Source organism: Lactuca serriola, chromosome 9 (assembly GCF_051521515.1).
Source record: "Lactuca serriola cultivar US96UC23 chromosome 9, Lser_US96UC23_V15, whole genome shotgun sequence".
Taxonomy (NCBI): Eukaryota; Viridiplantae; Streptophyta; class Magnoliopsida; order Asterales; family Asteraceae; genus Lactuca; species Lactuca serriola.
The window spans coordinates 12,376,224-12,394,692 of NC_136416.1; the positions used below are offsets into that span (position 1 = coordinate 12,376,224).

Genomic DNA, 18,469 nt, shown 5'->3' on the forward strand with positions numbered 1-18,469 from the left:
ATCCTCACCACCACGTCGTGGCCAGCCCAAACTCTCAAAGCATTAAACTAGTACCTGACGTGGACATCTTTTTAAGAGGAGAGACAAAAATGTTACACTTTAGGTAAGGGAAAGCTTGTACGTAGGTTAAGCATGGATCACACACCCTCTCACAGCTAGTACTTCATTTTTGCGTGCCCATTCGTTAATTCTCCAGTGGTGGGTTTTGGTTTGTAGGGGAGGCAAACAAAGGGGGTGGGTGGGTTTTGGTGGGGCCAAGTATATAATTTTCTTTTAGAATTTGCTTAGATAACTAATATTAATAAAAAAAAAAAATTAAACAAGTGGAATTTTCAGTTATTTCACATCGGTCGGGGATCAACTCCGCAAAGAAGGCCACACTTAAGGATGGAACTGTAACACAAAAATATTTTGTAAAGAAACCGTTGTTTTGTAAACCATTTTTTTATTTTTACTCTTTTTATATGTAGTTTTGTCGATGTTAAATGGAATAAAATGTGGTACAAGGCTACAAACTGGTCTCTTACATCACTATCTGAATATGCTCATCTCCTGTAAGATGAGGGTTCAAAAGCATATTCCCAAATTCTTTTGTTGAATTTACATCCATGCATACGCCATCCAAGATTCTTTTTTCACTTTTCTTTAAATAATGATGGTTCACTCTATCTTGATCAATGTTATACGAATACCGAAATAAGATATCTATGAAATTAATTAAAAAAAATCAAAAAAAAAAAAAAAAAAAAAAAAAAAACTACAAATGGGGGTAGGGTCTAGGTCTATTGGGCCATCTTTACAAAATTTATTATATTATGTTTGATGTGTAAAATAAAATAATTTGTCCTACACAAAGAAAATGATATAAGATTAATTATTTTTCCTAACTTCAATCAGCTTCAATACAATCCCCAGTTTTGTTCCATGAAACAAACACAGCGTTAAATGGGACCTAATTCCCTGACCCCATTATTGAGTGTATAGCTTTATAATTGATTCTTCTAATATATTTAACTTCAATCATTTCTGTATGTTAAAGTTGGAAGTTAATTTTATGTCATAATCATAACTTTGTTTAATTAATTCAGGGCAACAATGTTCTAGGTTGTGAAGTTTTTGTCGATGAAAACACTTTATACCTTGTTAATCATGGTTAATAATGAAAATTGAGCTCATTTTTTTATTTTATTTTTATTTGTAATGAGAATTTTTCCAATAGCTTAAATATGTGGAACTAAATTTAAAAACTATTATGTAGACATACTATATAAAATAACAACCTACTTCCACTTTAATCAATCAATTATCAACTACTTATTGTTTTGAAATTTATAGGAAATAATAACATACTTCTGATTGATAGCCTAAAATAGAATAAACGAGAAATGAATTGTCATTCTACCCAAAAAAAACAGATAAATCGCCAACAATTCCAATATATATATATATATATATATATATATATATATATATATATATATATATATATATATATATATATATATATATATATATATATATATATATATATATATATATAAGTTCTTATTTTCTACAATTTTTTCCTTTTGTTAACGCAACTTCCAACAATTAAATAATAATATTTAATTAATAATCAAACGTTTTAAAGCCGTGCAACAATTATACATGCATTTTAAGTGATCTTCGTATAACTAGTTCCTAAATAAAATTATGAGATGAGAGAGTCATATCCTACAAAGTAAGGATTCAAATCATTTTCATGTGATGGTGAAATATATGATGTTTGATTGATAGGATTCCTTTATTGACAATTTACACCCTTGAAAAAGTCATAAGTACCCTTTCACCCCAAGTCCCATTTGAGTTCTATCCGGAACCCACCTTGATACTTCTTCACTCCTTCATCCTTGTGCAATAGATTGTGGATTTAAAAAGATAATCGCAATAGACCAAAATGAATATGGTCATTTTGTTCTATGCATAAAATAATCATCAAAATTATACTAGACCTTATTATGAATTCCGTAACTACCTATTCTTTGAATGATCCCTGCAACAAAAATAAATAACTAAAAAATAAAAGGTAAAAGTCATATATTGTGAAATATATAATTGTTTCTTTGGTGAAAACATGAAGGTTTTATGGTCAAAAACAAGTTTGCAATCCGCAATGAGATTGTCACGCCAACGTTGTGTGACATCCCCAAAATCACGGCCAGAAAAGACCGGTTTGTTTATACTTTGTTTAAAAATCAGAGTTACATTTTAAATGAAAGCGTTGCGGAATTTGTCCCAAAACAAAAATATGATAAAGATTTATCAAAAGCATTTCCATAGAAATGTATTTCATTAAAAGACTCGGGATGTCATGTTCGTACAGATCAAAAGTATAAACAGTACAATATAAGCCTTACTACATTATTTCATATCTACAGGCCTATATCCGTAATCCCTCGTCCAAAACATCACACCTATGCTCATGCGCCACTACCTGTAATACATAAAACTGAGTGGGTCAGGCTTGGGAGCCTGGTGAGCACATAGGGTTTTCAACCCATAATAAATAAGTTTATTAATTTCATCGATCAACAATAACCCGATTACCCGTTCCCGCTATCCTCACTTTACGTCCCTAAACACCTATCATAAGGGACCTAGCCTAAGGATCATCATCGGGACGGACACTACTGCTAAGGGGATTCCTCAGCAATAAATGTCCTAAAGGCAACCATGTGGGGGATGGAGTACACCAGTGAACATATCGTTCACAAACACCTACAGGTTGCGAGTCTGCTAGTGTTCCACTGGACTGTCTAGAAGAGTCTGTGGTCGTCATCCATACTCCGCTAGATGACAGAATCAACAACATCAACATCGAGGCCTCTCATCATTTTATCACACATCACCTATTGCATCTACCCATGTTTTACCCCAACATTTTCGTAGATATAAAATACATATACAGTTTAAATCATTGAAAACATGTATAACAACGTTCATCTAGCATAGATAGCAAGTATTCAGATAATATGCACACATAGCACGTAATTTATATAAAATACTTCATATCTATGTGTAAGTTGAAAGTAACTATGCACTCACTTGTTAAGGTGATGATTCCAAAATCGGGCAGCGCTTGCTTCTAACGATTTTATTTTCCTTCGACGAAACCTAGCATTATTATCGCTAAATTTTAGTCTAATATTTACCGTGACCAACTATTAGTCTTAGTATTATTATTATTATATAAGCGTTAAACAATATTTTCCAACCACTATGTACAAACAGGGGCCAGACATAAAACACCGGAGAGCAGGACCATTTTGGCATATAGCACTTCTGAAATCCAACAACCCTATGCGGCCCTTTAAACCAGATTCCCCGTACCGCGAGTAGTTAAAAAAAATATATTATAACGACACTTATATAAGTTATAATAATAGCTCAAATATTTATTATAAGTTCATAATAACAATACTAATTTTAAATATAAGCTATATTAAAATAAGGTAAGCATAACTTACTTACAAGGGGGTTTTAGCTAGGAGTCGGGCTCTGCAGGGGCAGAACTTCGTCGCTGAATCTTTCTAAGAAAGATTCGTGCAGCGCTTCAGCGCTCACCTTACTATACTAAGCTACAGAAAGAGAAGTCGAATCACGAGGGACCGAAATGCTCGGGGGATAAGGAGAGAAAGACTTTTGAATCAAGAGAATGGTGCAAGAAATATGAGAGCCCAAGGCTCTTATTTATACTAATTGAATTTTCAAAAACTACCCTCCATAATTACTTAATGACCTTTTAGTTATATAAACAACTAAACACCCCTCTATAATACTATTATAAATGGATTTAATGATATTTGTACTAAACTAATGTCGAAAGAACTCAACATTAGTCTTATAATGACCGCATCGTCGATACCTTTCTAATGATATATACATATGTATATATATGTGTACGTATACATGATTTATACTTTATTTTAATACGTAAATATGCTATTATAATTTGTAACTCGTTCATACGAACTCCGTTTTTGACGTTCTTTATATCCACGCGTAGGTGAAGACGTACTCTACAACTTTCGTTTAGACTCTGTCGGCTAATTTTGAATTTATTTTTAAAGTTATATTTTTAACAAGCCGGGACAGGATTGGTCTGTTTAAAATCTCATAACTTCTTCATACGAAGTCAGATTTGGGCGTTCTTTTTATCGATGTTCTTAGTTTAACATATTCTACGACTTTCGTTTAGATCACTAAGGCTAAATCTCGCTCTATCGTAAATTCACTATTCACGCTTCCCGGTATCGTGTCGGTTCTGTCGTGAAACTTCGACGGGTCATAACTTCTTCGTTATAACTCGAATTTCGGCGTTCCTTATATGCACGGAAACCTTGAGACATATTCTACAACTTTATGTAGAGATATCGGGATTATCTCACACTTTAATTTTGACGCTCATTTTTATTCTTTATTAATTATACATTTATAATTAAATAATAAACACATATAATTCACATAATACTCAAATATTTCATCTTTATTGCTTCAAAAAGAGTTACAAGAGTTGACCTAGACTATTACATTGACAAAAATGCTTAGCCCTGAAACCCGGGCGTTACACGTTGTCAAGACCAGCATCTTACTTATGATCGTTTTACGTTTTGCAAAATCGTAAGCATAAGATGGAATTAGCATCGGAAGATCTTACCAAAATGAACAAGACTCCTAATTTGCTCTAATTAATATCTTGTTTGTTTGGTAGATATAGTAGTTTGATGTTGATTAAGAAATCGAAATCAACTTTAAATTCGTAAACAATAAACATAGGTTCATGACCATCTACGTCTCATGATGCTCTATCTAATTCAAGATGAATGTATGAAGTCGCGATGCTCTAGGAGTCTTCATGTTATTTATAATGCTCGATTTCAAGTTGAATTGATGTATTCCTTTAGGCTCAATGAATATTTCTAGGCCATGCATATGGGATTTCTAAGCAAAATGATGAATTTCCTAGGGTTTAGAAGACTAAAAACTTGAATATAGAATAAAGACTAAAGAGGTGGGATAAGATTGGGGTATGATAAGATTTCAGTGTCAACCCTTCTTCATAATTGATCCTACTATGATCGGGATCAATGAATATTTTTAGGCTCAATGAATATTTCTAGGCCATGCATATGGAATTTCTAAGCAAAATGGCGAATTTCCTAGGGTTTAGAAGACTAAAAATTTGACTATAGAATAAAGAGTAAAGAGGTGGGAGGTAAGATAAGATTTCAATGTCAATCCTTCTTCATGATCAATCCTATTAAAATAGGGATCATTTTTCGCTTATAGAATCTTAATATCTTAAGATCAAGAATGAGACTCTGACAACCATGCATTACACATTCAGTCAATTTTTGTAATTATCCTTGGTAAAAACCTTATGAGTAGAGTTTAGATTACTTAGGAAGTTATTGGGCCAGCCCGTTGTTTTACAAACTGATATTGATAAGAGCAGTAAGTACTAAGTACAGCCCCTCAAGATCTAGTGGGTTGGGCCCATACATCTCATGGGAATATATTCTTGAGTGTATTATAATTTTCCATCATGGTTTCAAAGAAAAAAAAAAAGACCAATATTGATTGTATAATAACTTTCCATCATTATTGAAAAATATTCATGGCGTTAGAAAGCGCATTTACGTGTAACCTGTTCCGTTTTGAAACAGCATTATGATTCATTTGAAATTTATCACGACACGTATAAATATAATTGTTGGTATGGGAAAGAATACAGATGTATATATAGTGGTTGCCTGACTCGAATGGCTAAGCCACATAGGATGAAATCTCACATCCAATGTCGACACACAAACAGACGTAAACGTTTCCTTGCAAATGGGCCCCGTGTCATATGTTTGTTTCTATTTTCATTAGTAGGCAAGAGATAATAGCTTCTTTGTTTCCAATAATAGAATGAGTTATTATCTAAAATTGAACAAGAGTTTTGAAATGGGCACATGACACAGCAGAAGAATACACACAAACACAGATTACACAGTACCTCTTGTAATAATAGATATCAGACACTTGTGGTCATGTCCCTGACAAATATTCCTTCCATTTGTAGATATGGAGTTTAGAAAGTTGGACTGGAATAATACCCTACATATATATATATATATATATATATATATATATATATATATATATATATATATATATATATATATATATATATATATATATATATATATATATATATATATATGTGCATAATTCAGGGCCAGGCATTACATCAATAGCTGCTCAGAACTAGGAAAACAGTCAGTTATCATCATATCATATCATGACATTTGGTTTTGCTTTTGAATTCTTATACATTAAGCTTTTAATTTTCAAGTGCATGTACATATTATTATAATGACTTTGTTTTAAGACAGCTAATTCATTAGTGTAAGAACTAAGAACTAAGGGGTTGTTTGATATGTTTCTTACTGATCCTGCTAAGAGAGCAGATCAAACCGTTGTTTAATACCACAATTAGAAGTCTCTCCTTTGATCTTATACCAGTCTGGTGGTAAAGAGTTGGGTCTAACTCAATCAGAGCTTGATGCAATCACATCTGACTCGATGATCAACTAAGACGAGTAATTAGAGCTACCTAAATAGTAACGACTCAGGTGCCTTTTTTTTTACTTAATGAACTTAATCTAGAGACCACTTAATCCAAACAGCTATACAGTAGTAGTGTTTCTTTTTCACTTAATACATACAACACATCTTAATATACCATGTGAGGGAGTGGTCGACATACCCCATTTTCACCACTCTACCCCTTTTAATTAAACCCTTCTTTTTTTTTTAAAGTAAAAATTGTATGTGTCTTCTTCCAGATGTCCCAAATAAAAAAAAAAAAAACATCCTCTCATATGCTTCTTCCTGTATCCTCTTCACAGATATGTCATTACAGCACATGTAGCCAAATCTCATTTCAAAACTGAATCCAATTTGTATTATTAGTTTTATTTCTCATATTGGACGTAGGATATTGTTCAATAGTAGCAATATGGTTGTTTAACTATGAATAATCATTCGGTCATCTAAAAAATAAGAAATACCCATAAGTAATTTTTCCTCATTCATGCTTTTGTTTGCGTTCTTGATATTCTTATGATAGTTAAAATGTATTACATTATATTCTCAAACTCAGAGAGGTTTTCAACAAGTAATCTTTTATTCTTTGTTGTTCTTTTACAAAATACTTGATCCACAAAGGATAACCACTCTGCTCTAAGTGGATTCAACCCTGCTTACTCTAATCTACTTAGGTTTGTAGGACAACTGACCATGAAACAAAGACAAATGTTTACAATTTTTGTCCCACTCAGTCACAGTCGTAGTCTTGCAAGTCATGAACAGAAAAGCCTTGAAAACAGGTAGCTGTGGCACCCCTGCACCGTATCAAGCAATGGACTCGTTTGACACGCTTCATCCGCTTCCCGGTTCTTCCACTTCTTCAAAACCTCCTCGGCAACCACCGCGACCTGGTGTTGCAACACGGCGGCACCAAGCGGCCCCACCAGGTTCAGCCTGGTTGCCGCCGATATAACATCTCTCATCGTCACAAACAAATACGCCCTCTGAGCCGTTTCCCCATCCAACCCAATCAACCCACAAACCAACCCAAAAACCGGGGCATGGTGGAACCACACATTCCGACCGCTTAACCCCACGTTTCTCATCATCTTCAGACCCGGAATCTCAGAGAAAACCGAAGCCGATACCCTCATCAATGCTGAACCCTGTGAAACCGATGCCTTTCGGCTCACTTCGTTTGTTAGTGTTGCGTCTAAAATGGCGTCGAGATGTTGCCACGTGTCGACATCTGGCGATATTGTGGCGGAGTAGACAAAAGGAAGGAGGAGACTTGCGGTGTTCTCGAGGACGTGGATTACGTGTGTTTGGAGGTCTTCGGGGTGGGAGACTATGCGCGATTGCATTCCGGCCTCGAGACCAAAGGAATGGGCAAATCCGCCCGTTGGGAGAATGGAATCGAGTAACTGCCATTTGCTCCATTGGAGAAGAGGATCTGATGGGGGGCGAGTGGTCCCATTATTTGCTTCTACTTTATTTTCATTCATTACGATAGATAAATCGAGAGTCTGGATAAATGATGTTGAAAAATAGTGCGTTAAATACAAGATATAGCAATGTACTTTCATTAATTTGTTTATTACAGCATCATACTTTCATTTGTTCCTACTTTGGTGAAAAATCTATAGGAGTATTGCGAAGTGATCCAAATACAAAGCAAATTTTCACCAATGGGTAGATTTTTTTAAGTAAAATATGTTGGTTTGAAATATTATATATATATATATATATATATATATATATATATATATATATATATATATATATATATATATATATATATATATATATATATATATATATATATAAAGTACAATGCTAGAATTGGGACATTTTTAAACGACAATATCTTAATAAGAGAGTAAAATTAAAAGTACAATGTTGGAATAGACTTTAAATGAAAGTATGTGTTACCATAAACAAATATATGAACCCATAAATACATATTTGATTTAAAAAAAAAAAAAAAAAAAAAAAAAAAAAAAAACAATCAAGAAAATTCCATCTAAGCCAAGAGAAACTGATTGATGAACCGAGGTTCAGAGAGATTGGTTGATCTATGCTTAATTCATTGACTAGCTAAAGTTAAAGGGGAATTACCAACATGTTTGGTGTTTTTTCCGTGCCATTTGTTGGTTTTCTCCGCTTCTTGCCCAAATTAGTCAATCATAATTCCAAAATCGGGAAAAAAAAAACCTAATTCCCGGCTACATCAATGTGAATCAATCAGACAAACAAATTACGCCTTCAATCAAACAGGAGTTATTAGATCCATATATCCTTAAAATGTCTAACTTCTAGGTAATCATATTTAAATTCTCAAAACAGCAGTTAAAAAACAAAACAACATACAGAAAGGATGGAGAGAGATAAAGACTTGGAAATTATTTGAACGGAGAAGGATTGGCCTTACCGGAATCCTCTGGCGACTGGCGACTGCAGTGAACGATGGCGGGATGCCGGCGAGAAGGAAAGCCGATTAAAAAGTTCAGGGAGCAGAGGCGGCGTGACGGGTGGAAGAGGACAAGAGTGAATGGAAACTATTAGTGTTTTGTTTGGTTGTGAAATTTTTTTTAGTTTTTTATGAAAACTAGGACCTGTAATCAAAGGCGGATTACGCAATTTAAATAGGGAACGATTAAAGAGCTGTCGCTAATTTCGCTGACATGGAATGAATGCCAATTTTTTATTTAGGTCCTGGTTTCGGTTGTTTAATTGTATATTATAAGTAACAATAAGAATAAATAACCATTTTAGCCTTCCCATATGAATCTTCCTATATATATTCATATGAGAAGTTTTGCATGTTTAGAATTGACAAAAGAATTAGAAACTTTTACGTGATAAGGTTACAACATTTTTGTAAGAGAACGCTGAGGCTTTGAGGGCATTTTGGTCATCTTCATTCCCAGGACAAGAGTTGCATGGTCTAATATCATATTATTAACTATTTGTGATGTAATTACTACAGTTTACATAAATTGGAAAAAAAAAAAAAAAAAAAAAAAAAAAAACATTATAACTTCATTGCTTAAATAAGGGGTCGTTTGATAGTTGTTAACCGGGTTAGACCTGACTAGGTTAGAAGCTGACTGGATTAGAAGTTCTGACTCAGTCTACATCTGATTGAGTTTATGATGTTTGATTATTTCTCTGACTAACTATGTTGAATGACAAAAAATGACCATATTACCCTTATGACGTCTCTTGTGTTGGTTAAAATAATTATAAAAATACGAAATCTTACATTAAATATAAATTAAACATACATCATTTAAAATTAAACATCATAAATGTCATTTGATAAAAAGAGAATACAAGGAACCGATGGATCAAAGCAAAGTTATAGATATAAAAAATATATTTGTCAATGAACAAATTATTGAGATTGAAATTTTATCCAACCAGAAATGAATGTATAAACTATAAAATTATAATCAAATTTCAAGATATACAAAAATGGATTTTCTAAATACGTTGTGAATTATAATGAAAATCTCAAATCATAAGACCCTCGAAGTACTTTGTTCCCTAATAACCTGCCTTCACAAAACTGCTGTCATCACCATTTATATCATTGATTCCGAGATCAAAATCTTTGTAGTTCACATAAGTTTGTCTTGAAAACATCACTTCTTTTTAATGGTTCATATAAGTGCTTAAATACTGAATCTTGAAAATAACTTATCTATGAGAAAAGAGGATTGATGATTCTGAAATCCTGCCCATCATTAAGCAACAATTCAAAGAGCACACAGCAACCAAAAAAATCAGATGAAAAATTCTAATGGAAATCACAGCAACAAATTGCAATATCACAGCAAAAATTCGAAGTTAATTAATTCAAAGAGCACAACAACAGCAACCAACGAAATCAGAGGAGAATTTCAAATGGAAATCACAGCAAGAAATTTCAGTATCACAGCAAAAACTCGAAGTTAATCGATAATTTGTAAAAATCGAGAGCATAAAACTCTGAAGCGCACCTAGTCAGAAGAAGGTGGTCTCCGGTTCCAAGGTCAGAGGAAAACGATGGATTCCAAGCATAGGGTGGTCACCGGTAGTAAGGGAGCAGGGGTCGCTTTCTTTCTTTCTGTAAGGCGTCTTTACGATCAGTAGGGCAAAAGTGGAACTAAATGCATTTTGTCCCAATCATTCTAATCTGAAGTTTGGACCGAATCAATCAAAATAATTTTGATGGACCGACTCCACATTTTGGACTGAGTCCTTGACTCTAAAATTCAAATCAAACATTGCTAAATTATGTTTTTTGGACCCAATTAGAAGCTAAATCAAACGATCCTAAGTATTTTACCATTTTATTAACTACTTGTGATGTAATTAGTTGTCAATGATATATGTTATAAATGACACTTTACATTTATGTTTTAGAAATCATACAGAGAATGGTTTTGCAGAAAAGAGCATGTTCTCTTAAGGAGATGAGTCCAATTCCGCTGAAATCTATTGATGGATCTTAAATGCCCTCAATGATGCACACCACCAACAATAAAGAAATAATGAAATATCTATATATTTCTTATTTGACTTGGCATGTGATCCTAGCAATCATTATGTTAAGCGAATGTATCTTCCTCCATGGATTTTGTTCCTTTGATTTCTGTCTCATCTTTCTTCTTTGTCCTAGCTTCTGCAAATACACATCCAATCCAATGTGAAATTTGTCCACTGACCTTGAACTAATATGGTACACGGTCTTTGTTGATTGAGTCATTGACCTTTGCACCCACATCTCGAAATATTAAGTTCTTGATCAAGAAGGCATCGGAAACGTCAAGCCCAGAAATCAAAATCCTAAATTCTTGATCGAGAAGGCTTTGGAAATGTCAATCTTATAGAGTCAAAAAGGTAGAAAGAGGGCAAAATAAAAATAAAAAATGGAATAGAAATCAAAATCAATTACAAGAGCACAGATGTTTGTTGACGGCTGGAGGCGGCAATATTGTTGGCGACAAAAATGAAATACTAAGTTCTTGATCGAGAATGCATCGGAAACGTCAAACCCATAAATCGAAATTCTAAATTCTTGATCAAGAAGGCTTAGGAAACGTCAAGCCCATAGAGTCAGAAAGGAAGAAACAGAGGAGTGTAAATAATTTGAAAACATATGAAACCGATGACGGTGGGAATATTGGATTAACCAAGAAGCAGGATGGAAACATAGAAGGACGACAATGTGAATATATACAAAGTAGTGTGTTCGAAATCGTTAATTGGTAAAGAATGATGGAAAATATCAATATGTACGAAGTAGTGTGTTCAAAATCTGAAATTGGTAAATGATATTGTTCATAACAACGAAGGGTTTTAATATTATATAATAATTTATAAATGAAAATAAAAATTCTAAAAATGCTTTTAATTTTTTTAAAAAAATAATAATAATAATTAAAAAAAATTATATATTCCAAATTGTATGTAAATTAGAAAAGTCGGTACATTATGGGCGCGTTTGACAAAAAAAAAATTTAGAACTTTTAATTTTTAGTTCTTAACAAAATGTTCGATTAAACAAAAAACTTCATTACTAACTTTTAGTTTTTAGTTTACATAAAACGTTCCAAATGTAAAAGTTATTTCATGTAACGTTTAAGAAAAAAACTATTGAGCTTTTAGAATCAACTTTCATAAATACCTTTAAAAATATATTTATATATTTATCATGTTTATACAATTGTCATTTTATTTAATTTTACACATTTCAGAAGTTTTCAACTACTTTTGTGAAACACTCATACAACAAATAAAAATTTTCAACTACCAACTATCAACTAGTTTCAAATACGCCCTAAAGGGGCGACAAATGTGTGTGTGTGTGTCTATATATCTACTCTAATAAATAAAGATTTATTTTGTCACATGTTAATCTTTCATAAGTTTTGACACTTGTCAGTTTGTGGTATTTTTTAAATAAATAATATCCACATGTCAATTTCTAGGTTCTTTTAATTTTTAAAATTAAAAAACCACATAGTACATATAGTTATATAAGTAAAGTATTAAATGTAATAAATATGATTATAAATTGCAATAAATATGTTTTTTCCTTCCCTATTTTAAAATTTAATTTTAAAAAATACTTAAATTTTGATATTTTTTTAATTATATATGTAATACATGGGTTTCACACCTACTATATATATATATATATATATATATATATATATATATATATATATATATATATATATATATATATATAGAGAGAGAGAGAGAGAGAGAGTTAGGTTCATATATAAACACTATATATTGTGTGATTGTATAACCAATTTTTGACCAATCATTTAAAAAAGGTATGATACTAATTAACATATAAATCAATAAATGCATTTTCAGTTATAATCTTATAATTATTGTAACTCATTTCATTTAATTTCACTCCTATAATTTTGGTAACTAATTTAAATCGAATTCTTTAATATATGTATCAAGAAAGTTGGTGACTTAAACTCAGATATAGTGCCGAATCAAATACTCATTCTTTCAGAATTCATATAAATAATACATTAATTTATTGCATATTCTTCAAGATTATGTTGCATACTATAATATATTTTTATTTGTAAAAATAATATTTTTCTATTCTTCAAGAATTTTGAGTTGGTCTATAGTTTTGGTGAATATATATAAAAAGAATATTACATATACTTTAAAAAAATATGTTATAAAATATTAATGAATCGTTCTTAAAGAATGATTTTTTTTCACATATCGCACTAGTTTTATGACAGGAGTTCACAAATATTTATTAGTCAATGCATTCTTAAAGAATGAAATAAGTTTCAAGTAAATTCTTGATTTTTAAAGAATCAAACCGTCCAATTCTTTAATTTTATACTTTCTAAACATTGTATAAAAACATTTTGTTAATAGTTTTTAAAACTAATAGTGAAATCGTCTAATTATTATCGAAAGAAATATGTTATCAAACTAAGTAATTTTTAAAGAATGAAATCTATTTTGTTTTTTGTGATTATCGTGTAAAAAAATATTGCACATTTTTCAATACGTGATTTTCTGTGATTTGGTTTTAAAAATAATAATATGGATTTTGTTAATATATTTGACTTACTTTCCTAAAATATATTTACTTCTCTTTTATCTCATTTAATAAAATGTTATAATTACTCTTTAATAACCTTAGAATTAATTGATTGTAATCTCTATACTAATAAAAGAGTAGCTATTTTGTCATGTGTCACCATATTAGACATTTTAATTAATGTGTAGCCATTTGTCAATCTATTAGTTTTCCATTTTAAATTTATTAGACCTCCTCATTAATGTGACTAGTTTATAACCCGTGGAAACCACAGTTACAAAATTAATTAAATATTCATAGTAAAAAATTCAAAATTATGAATCAATTATTTTATATAAAATTTTAAATACATTATTAATTAAGAGATTTTTTTATTAGTTATGTAAAATTATAATTATTGATTCAAATAAATATGTGAAATTAATTTATCATACATATTAGACTCTTTTTATTTGTGAACTAATGAAAACAATAATATAAAATTTAAAATAAAAAATAAAAAATAAATAGATTGACAAATAACATCACATTAATTAGGAGGTTTAATGAATTTAAAATAGATAATTAATAGAATGACAAGTGGCATCATATTAATTAGGAGTTCTAATATTATAACACTTGGCAAAAAGACTACTCTTTTATTAGTATAGAGATTCTATTTTAAATTTTAATTTTTAAAATTTAAATTATTGTTTTCATTAATTCACAAATAAAAAATATCTAATATATATTAAAAATTAGTTTTATATATTTATTTGAATCAATGATTATAATTTCACATAACTAATAAAATATATCTCTTAAATTAATAATTTATTTAAAATAACTTATTAATAATTTTGAGTTTTTACTATAAATGTTTGATTAATTTTATAACCGTAACCACGGGTTATAAACTAGTTATATAATAATTGCTATCCTACATTAATACAATGCACCCTAAAATCATAGTCATTAATTTTTTTTAATCCAATGATCATAATTTGGTCACACATTCACACAATATTTAGAATTCACATTATACGAGGTTATTATGTCAGCAATAGTATCACTACCCATGATTAATTAAAATTATTGGTGCCTCTAAATTTGGATATAATCAACATGTTTTTTTTTTTTTTTTTTACGTATTTGTTTATGAATATTAATTTTGAAAGGTATATACGTGAGATAAAATCTACTAAATGAATCTTAATATATTTCTTTTTTTTAAATACCCTACTATAACCATACCGTGCTCTGATTTTATAATACCTATAATACCTCAGGGGCTAATGAAACTATTTTAGTAAAATTAAACTGTCTCAATTCTCGGGCAATCGCACCAAAAACTCGCGTTCCTTTTGGATTTCCTTCTTGATCAATCACAACTGCGGCATTGTCATCATATCATATTATCATACCGTTGTCACATTTAAGTTCTTTACAAGTATGGACAATTACAGCTCTGACCACTTCTGATCTTTCTAGAGGCATGTTTGGAACTGTGTCTTTGATCACAGCAACAATAACGTCAACAATATGAGCATATCGGCGATTGCTAGCTCCTATGATTCGAATACACATCAATTCTTGAGCCCCGCTGTTATCTGCTACATTCAAATGGGTCTGAGGTTGAATCATATCATTTTTTTATCTGTCTTTTACAATACAAAGGTCGAAGAAAAAAAAAATATTGTTTGTCCAAAAAAAGAAATATATATATATATATATATATATATATATATATATATATATATATATATATATATATATTATAAAGAAAATCTCACTATTTCTAAAAATAGCTTCAATAAAATAATATTATTTTTTTAAGATGTTCAAGTCTTTAAGCTTAAAGTACAACAAACCATTAATATAATATTATTAAATTTTTAAACATTTTATATTGGGAATACAATTTACGTGTGAATTCTAAACTATAGGGATATTTGACCTAGCTTCCCTTATATATCGCCGTTTAATTTCGTCATTGAGTGAACTAATTCCTAATATATCTACAAAATTTTATGGATTTTGACTGGTTTTTCCCTATATTGGGTCTTTCAGCGGCAGTAAAACTACAAACTACCTCTCCATCTAAACAAAAATCTGCCTGTAGCTTCCAGTCGCAACAACACACGGCCACCACCTCCACCATTTCCTCTGCCATACTACCATAGAGATCTTCTTTCCTGCTAAGTGGTTGTCTCCTCCTTCTCACAAACCACCGCCCTCCAGATGCAATAAATATATTGCGTTGTTACATCTCTAGCCACCTGCATACCATTCCCTTTCTCTCCTTTCACAAAAACCCTTAATCGTTCGAAACCCACATCTCTAGCCACCTGCATCACCATCGTCGCCTCTACTATTATCAGGAGACATCACCATCGGTAGCATCAACCATCATCAAAGACCGCCGCACCAACACCATTATACCACCAACAATCTTCATATCTAAACCACCACACCATCATCACTACCAATGCATCTCTTCCCCTCTCTGTATCTCTTAAAACCCATGAACAGAACCACCATTATTCACCCTCCATCTTCTTTTTTCGTCCCTATATGGTTCCCCCTAAATGTCATCGCCTCCATCAACCACCAATCACACCACCGGCCTCTTTCTCTTTGTGATTTTCGTTCACAAACACAAACACATTTAATTCTTTTCATGAATCTGGATCAGATAAAATTGTTATCTCCATTACACAAGTCAGTCTGCCAAACTAACCCTTCCTTCTACACATCCGAGACTCACACCAAGTCATATATCCTCCTTTCGAAGACTATATGTTTTAACTACTTATAATTATTGATTTCAGGTGTAATGCTGATTTCTTCTAGAAATGGATGTGTTTTATGTTTTATACATAATTTATTTGTCTTTTTTTCTACAGATCCACACTTCTTTATAGGGTAATTGATGGAATGTACTATTTTAATGACTATATAGATAACACTACCATTTTGATGCACTGCTCAATTAATCGTTTTTTGGTTGTCAATGATTGTATAGTTATATATATTAAGTCCCAAGATGGAGAAGTAGTAGTAATTAGGCCTATCTCTTTAATATCACTGTTGTTTCAGTGAGTCTCATCACATAATAGATCTGAATTGAAATCATTAATTATTTGTGTCACTCCAAGATATCAACTGTTTATAAAAGTAATTAATCATTCAATTGATTTTGTGGATGATGATGATTAGGTTGCTGCTATCCCAGTAGAAAAACAGAAAGATGATGAAGATAACAAGAGTCAGAAAATATCTCCCCTAAGTGAATCCCCAAAATAGCAAGTGTGTGCGTGTGTGTGTGTTTAATTACGTGTATGTGTGTATGTTTGGTAATTTGCTATAATACAATTTTGCTGATAGATGTTGGATATATTTTTTGATTCTGTACAAGTTCTATGCTTTAAACTTTGTGGTCCTTGTGGGTTTAATTTTGTCATTTTCATTAGCAAAAAAGGATTTTGAAAATTTGAAGCAAGAGGTTGAAGATGGTGAGTTGCAACCAAAGGTAGTGAGAAGGGCATGCCTCCAAGCAAGCACCTGCAAAAGCTAAAAGTCACCTGACAGACCCCTAATTGATGCTCTTGTCCTAGAGTCCAAATCAATCTGAAATCTCATTATATTTGAATGAAGATTTTCTAGACACCTTTAATTATATTTAAATTTGTAAATTGAAGTATAAAATGGATTTAATATTTTGTTTTTAAACTTGCAGCGGCTAACATAAGGAGGGCAGACATGAAATATGGGCACAAACATTTACTTGTAGACAAAAGTAATTGACATACTTACAATAAGTTTCATCCATCGCCAACCTATGTTCCACTCGCGACATTCCATTATACACAACTGATGATTGTTTGTTTGCATGTTTTTAATTCCAAAGACTAACTGGAACTATCCATATTATCATCAGATTGGAGTGGCTTCTATTGACTTGAGGCTAACTTCATTTCACCTTTCTTTAAAATTATACATTTAATGGAAGCAAGTAAACTAAGGGCATTTTAGTTATTGGTAGTTATGTTGTATTTTTCTTATTTTTACATTATGTGAGCTTTGAAATTTTTATCTTATAGTGTGAAGAAATTTTGGGATTAATCTTTAGAAGTGTTCCTGAAAAGATACATGGTTCAAGCAACAGATTCCTTGGGATATTCTTGTCGCTTGCTATTCAAGAAAGATTAAACACATAGGATATAATGAACCTATGGGGGGTTTATAAGAATCTTAGTTGTTTGCAATTTGCTTAGGATTCTCATTCTCATATGTTTTTTTTAGTGTCCTTTCTCTGTTGAAGTGTGACAAGAGTTAAAGACAAAGTTGATCTCAAGAGTGTTTCTTGTACTTGGAGAGATCTTAATGGGGAGCTTCAAATTCTTTAAAGGGGAAAGCTACTAAAAAATTAATAATGAAAATTGCTCTTGCTACTATGCTGTATCACATTCGGAGAGAAAGAAACTGCAGATTTTTAGGAGAGGAAATAATAATAAGATTAACGTAATTTTAAATATTTTTGAACATATAAGGCTTAAAAAGTTGGGTTTAAGTATGGTTATTTGAGATTTAATAATGACGTGAGAAGTAAATGGGGAATTGCCATTGAAAAAGAAAATATTTGATTTTTGATGGATTGTCCAAATTTATTCTTTTTGATTGTTATTTAGTTGCGTTAAATTACCGGTTAATAAAGTTGGAGAGGAATAGGAATTTGAAGGATTATTTGGATTTTAATCTTTCATTTCTTTGGTTTTTGTGGATCCATAGAAC

At 31.3% G+C, this 18,469-nt stretch overlaps 1 protein-coding gene and 1 long non-coding RNA gene across 6 annotated transcripts; both read right to left on the reverse strand.

Moving 5' to 3' along the window:
• Nucleotides 1-2,297: 2,297 nt before the first annotated feature.
• LOC145074754 (uncharacterized) lies at nt 2,298-3,685 on the reverse strand. 2 transcript variants are annotated; one of them, XR_013692094.1, is made up of 3 exons: nt 3,511-3,685; nt 3,085-3,153; nt 2,298-2,473 (listed from the first exon to the last, which is right to left on the reverse strand). It is a non-coding gene; the product is annotated as an uncharacterized LOC145074754 (long non-coding RNA). The 2 variants fall into 2 exon arrangements; XR_013692093.1 differs by having other exon boundaries at nt 3,507-3,685.
• A 3,509-nt stretch (nt 3,686-7,194) lies between these two features.
• Nucleotides 7,195-9,227, reverse strand: UREF (urease accessory protein F). Of its 4 annotated transcripts, none has more exons than XM_079021087.1 (3): nt 9,047-9,227; nt 8,738-8,840; nt 7,195-8,141 (listed from the first exon to the last, which is right to left on the reverse strand). In XM_079021087.1, exon 3 carries the CDS (start codon nt 8,118-8,120, stop codon nt 7,389-7,391), a length of 732 nt encoding a protein of 243 aa, XP_078877213.1. In that variant the 5' UTR covers nt 8,121-8,141; nt 8,738-8,840; nt 9,047-9,227; the 3' UTR covers nt 7,195-7,388. The 4 variants fall into 4 exon arrangements, with proteins under 4 accessions (XP_078877213.1, XP_078877211.1, XP_078877212.1 ...); XM_079021085.1 differs by having other exon boundaries at nt 8,734-8,840; XM_079021086.1 differs by having other exon boundaries at nt 8,734-8,878.
• Between the last annotated feature and the right edge of the window lie 9,242 nt (nt 9,228-18,469).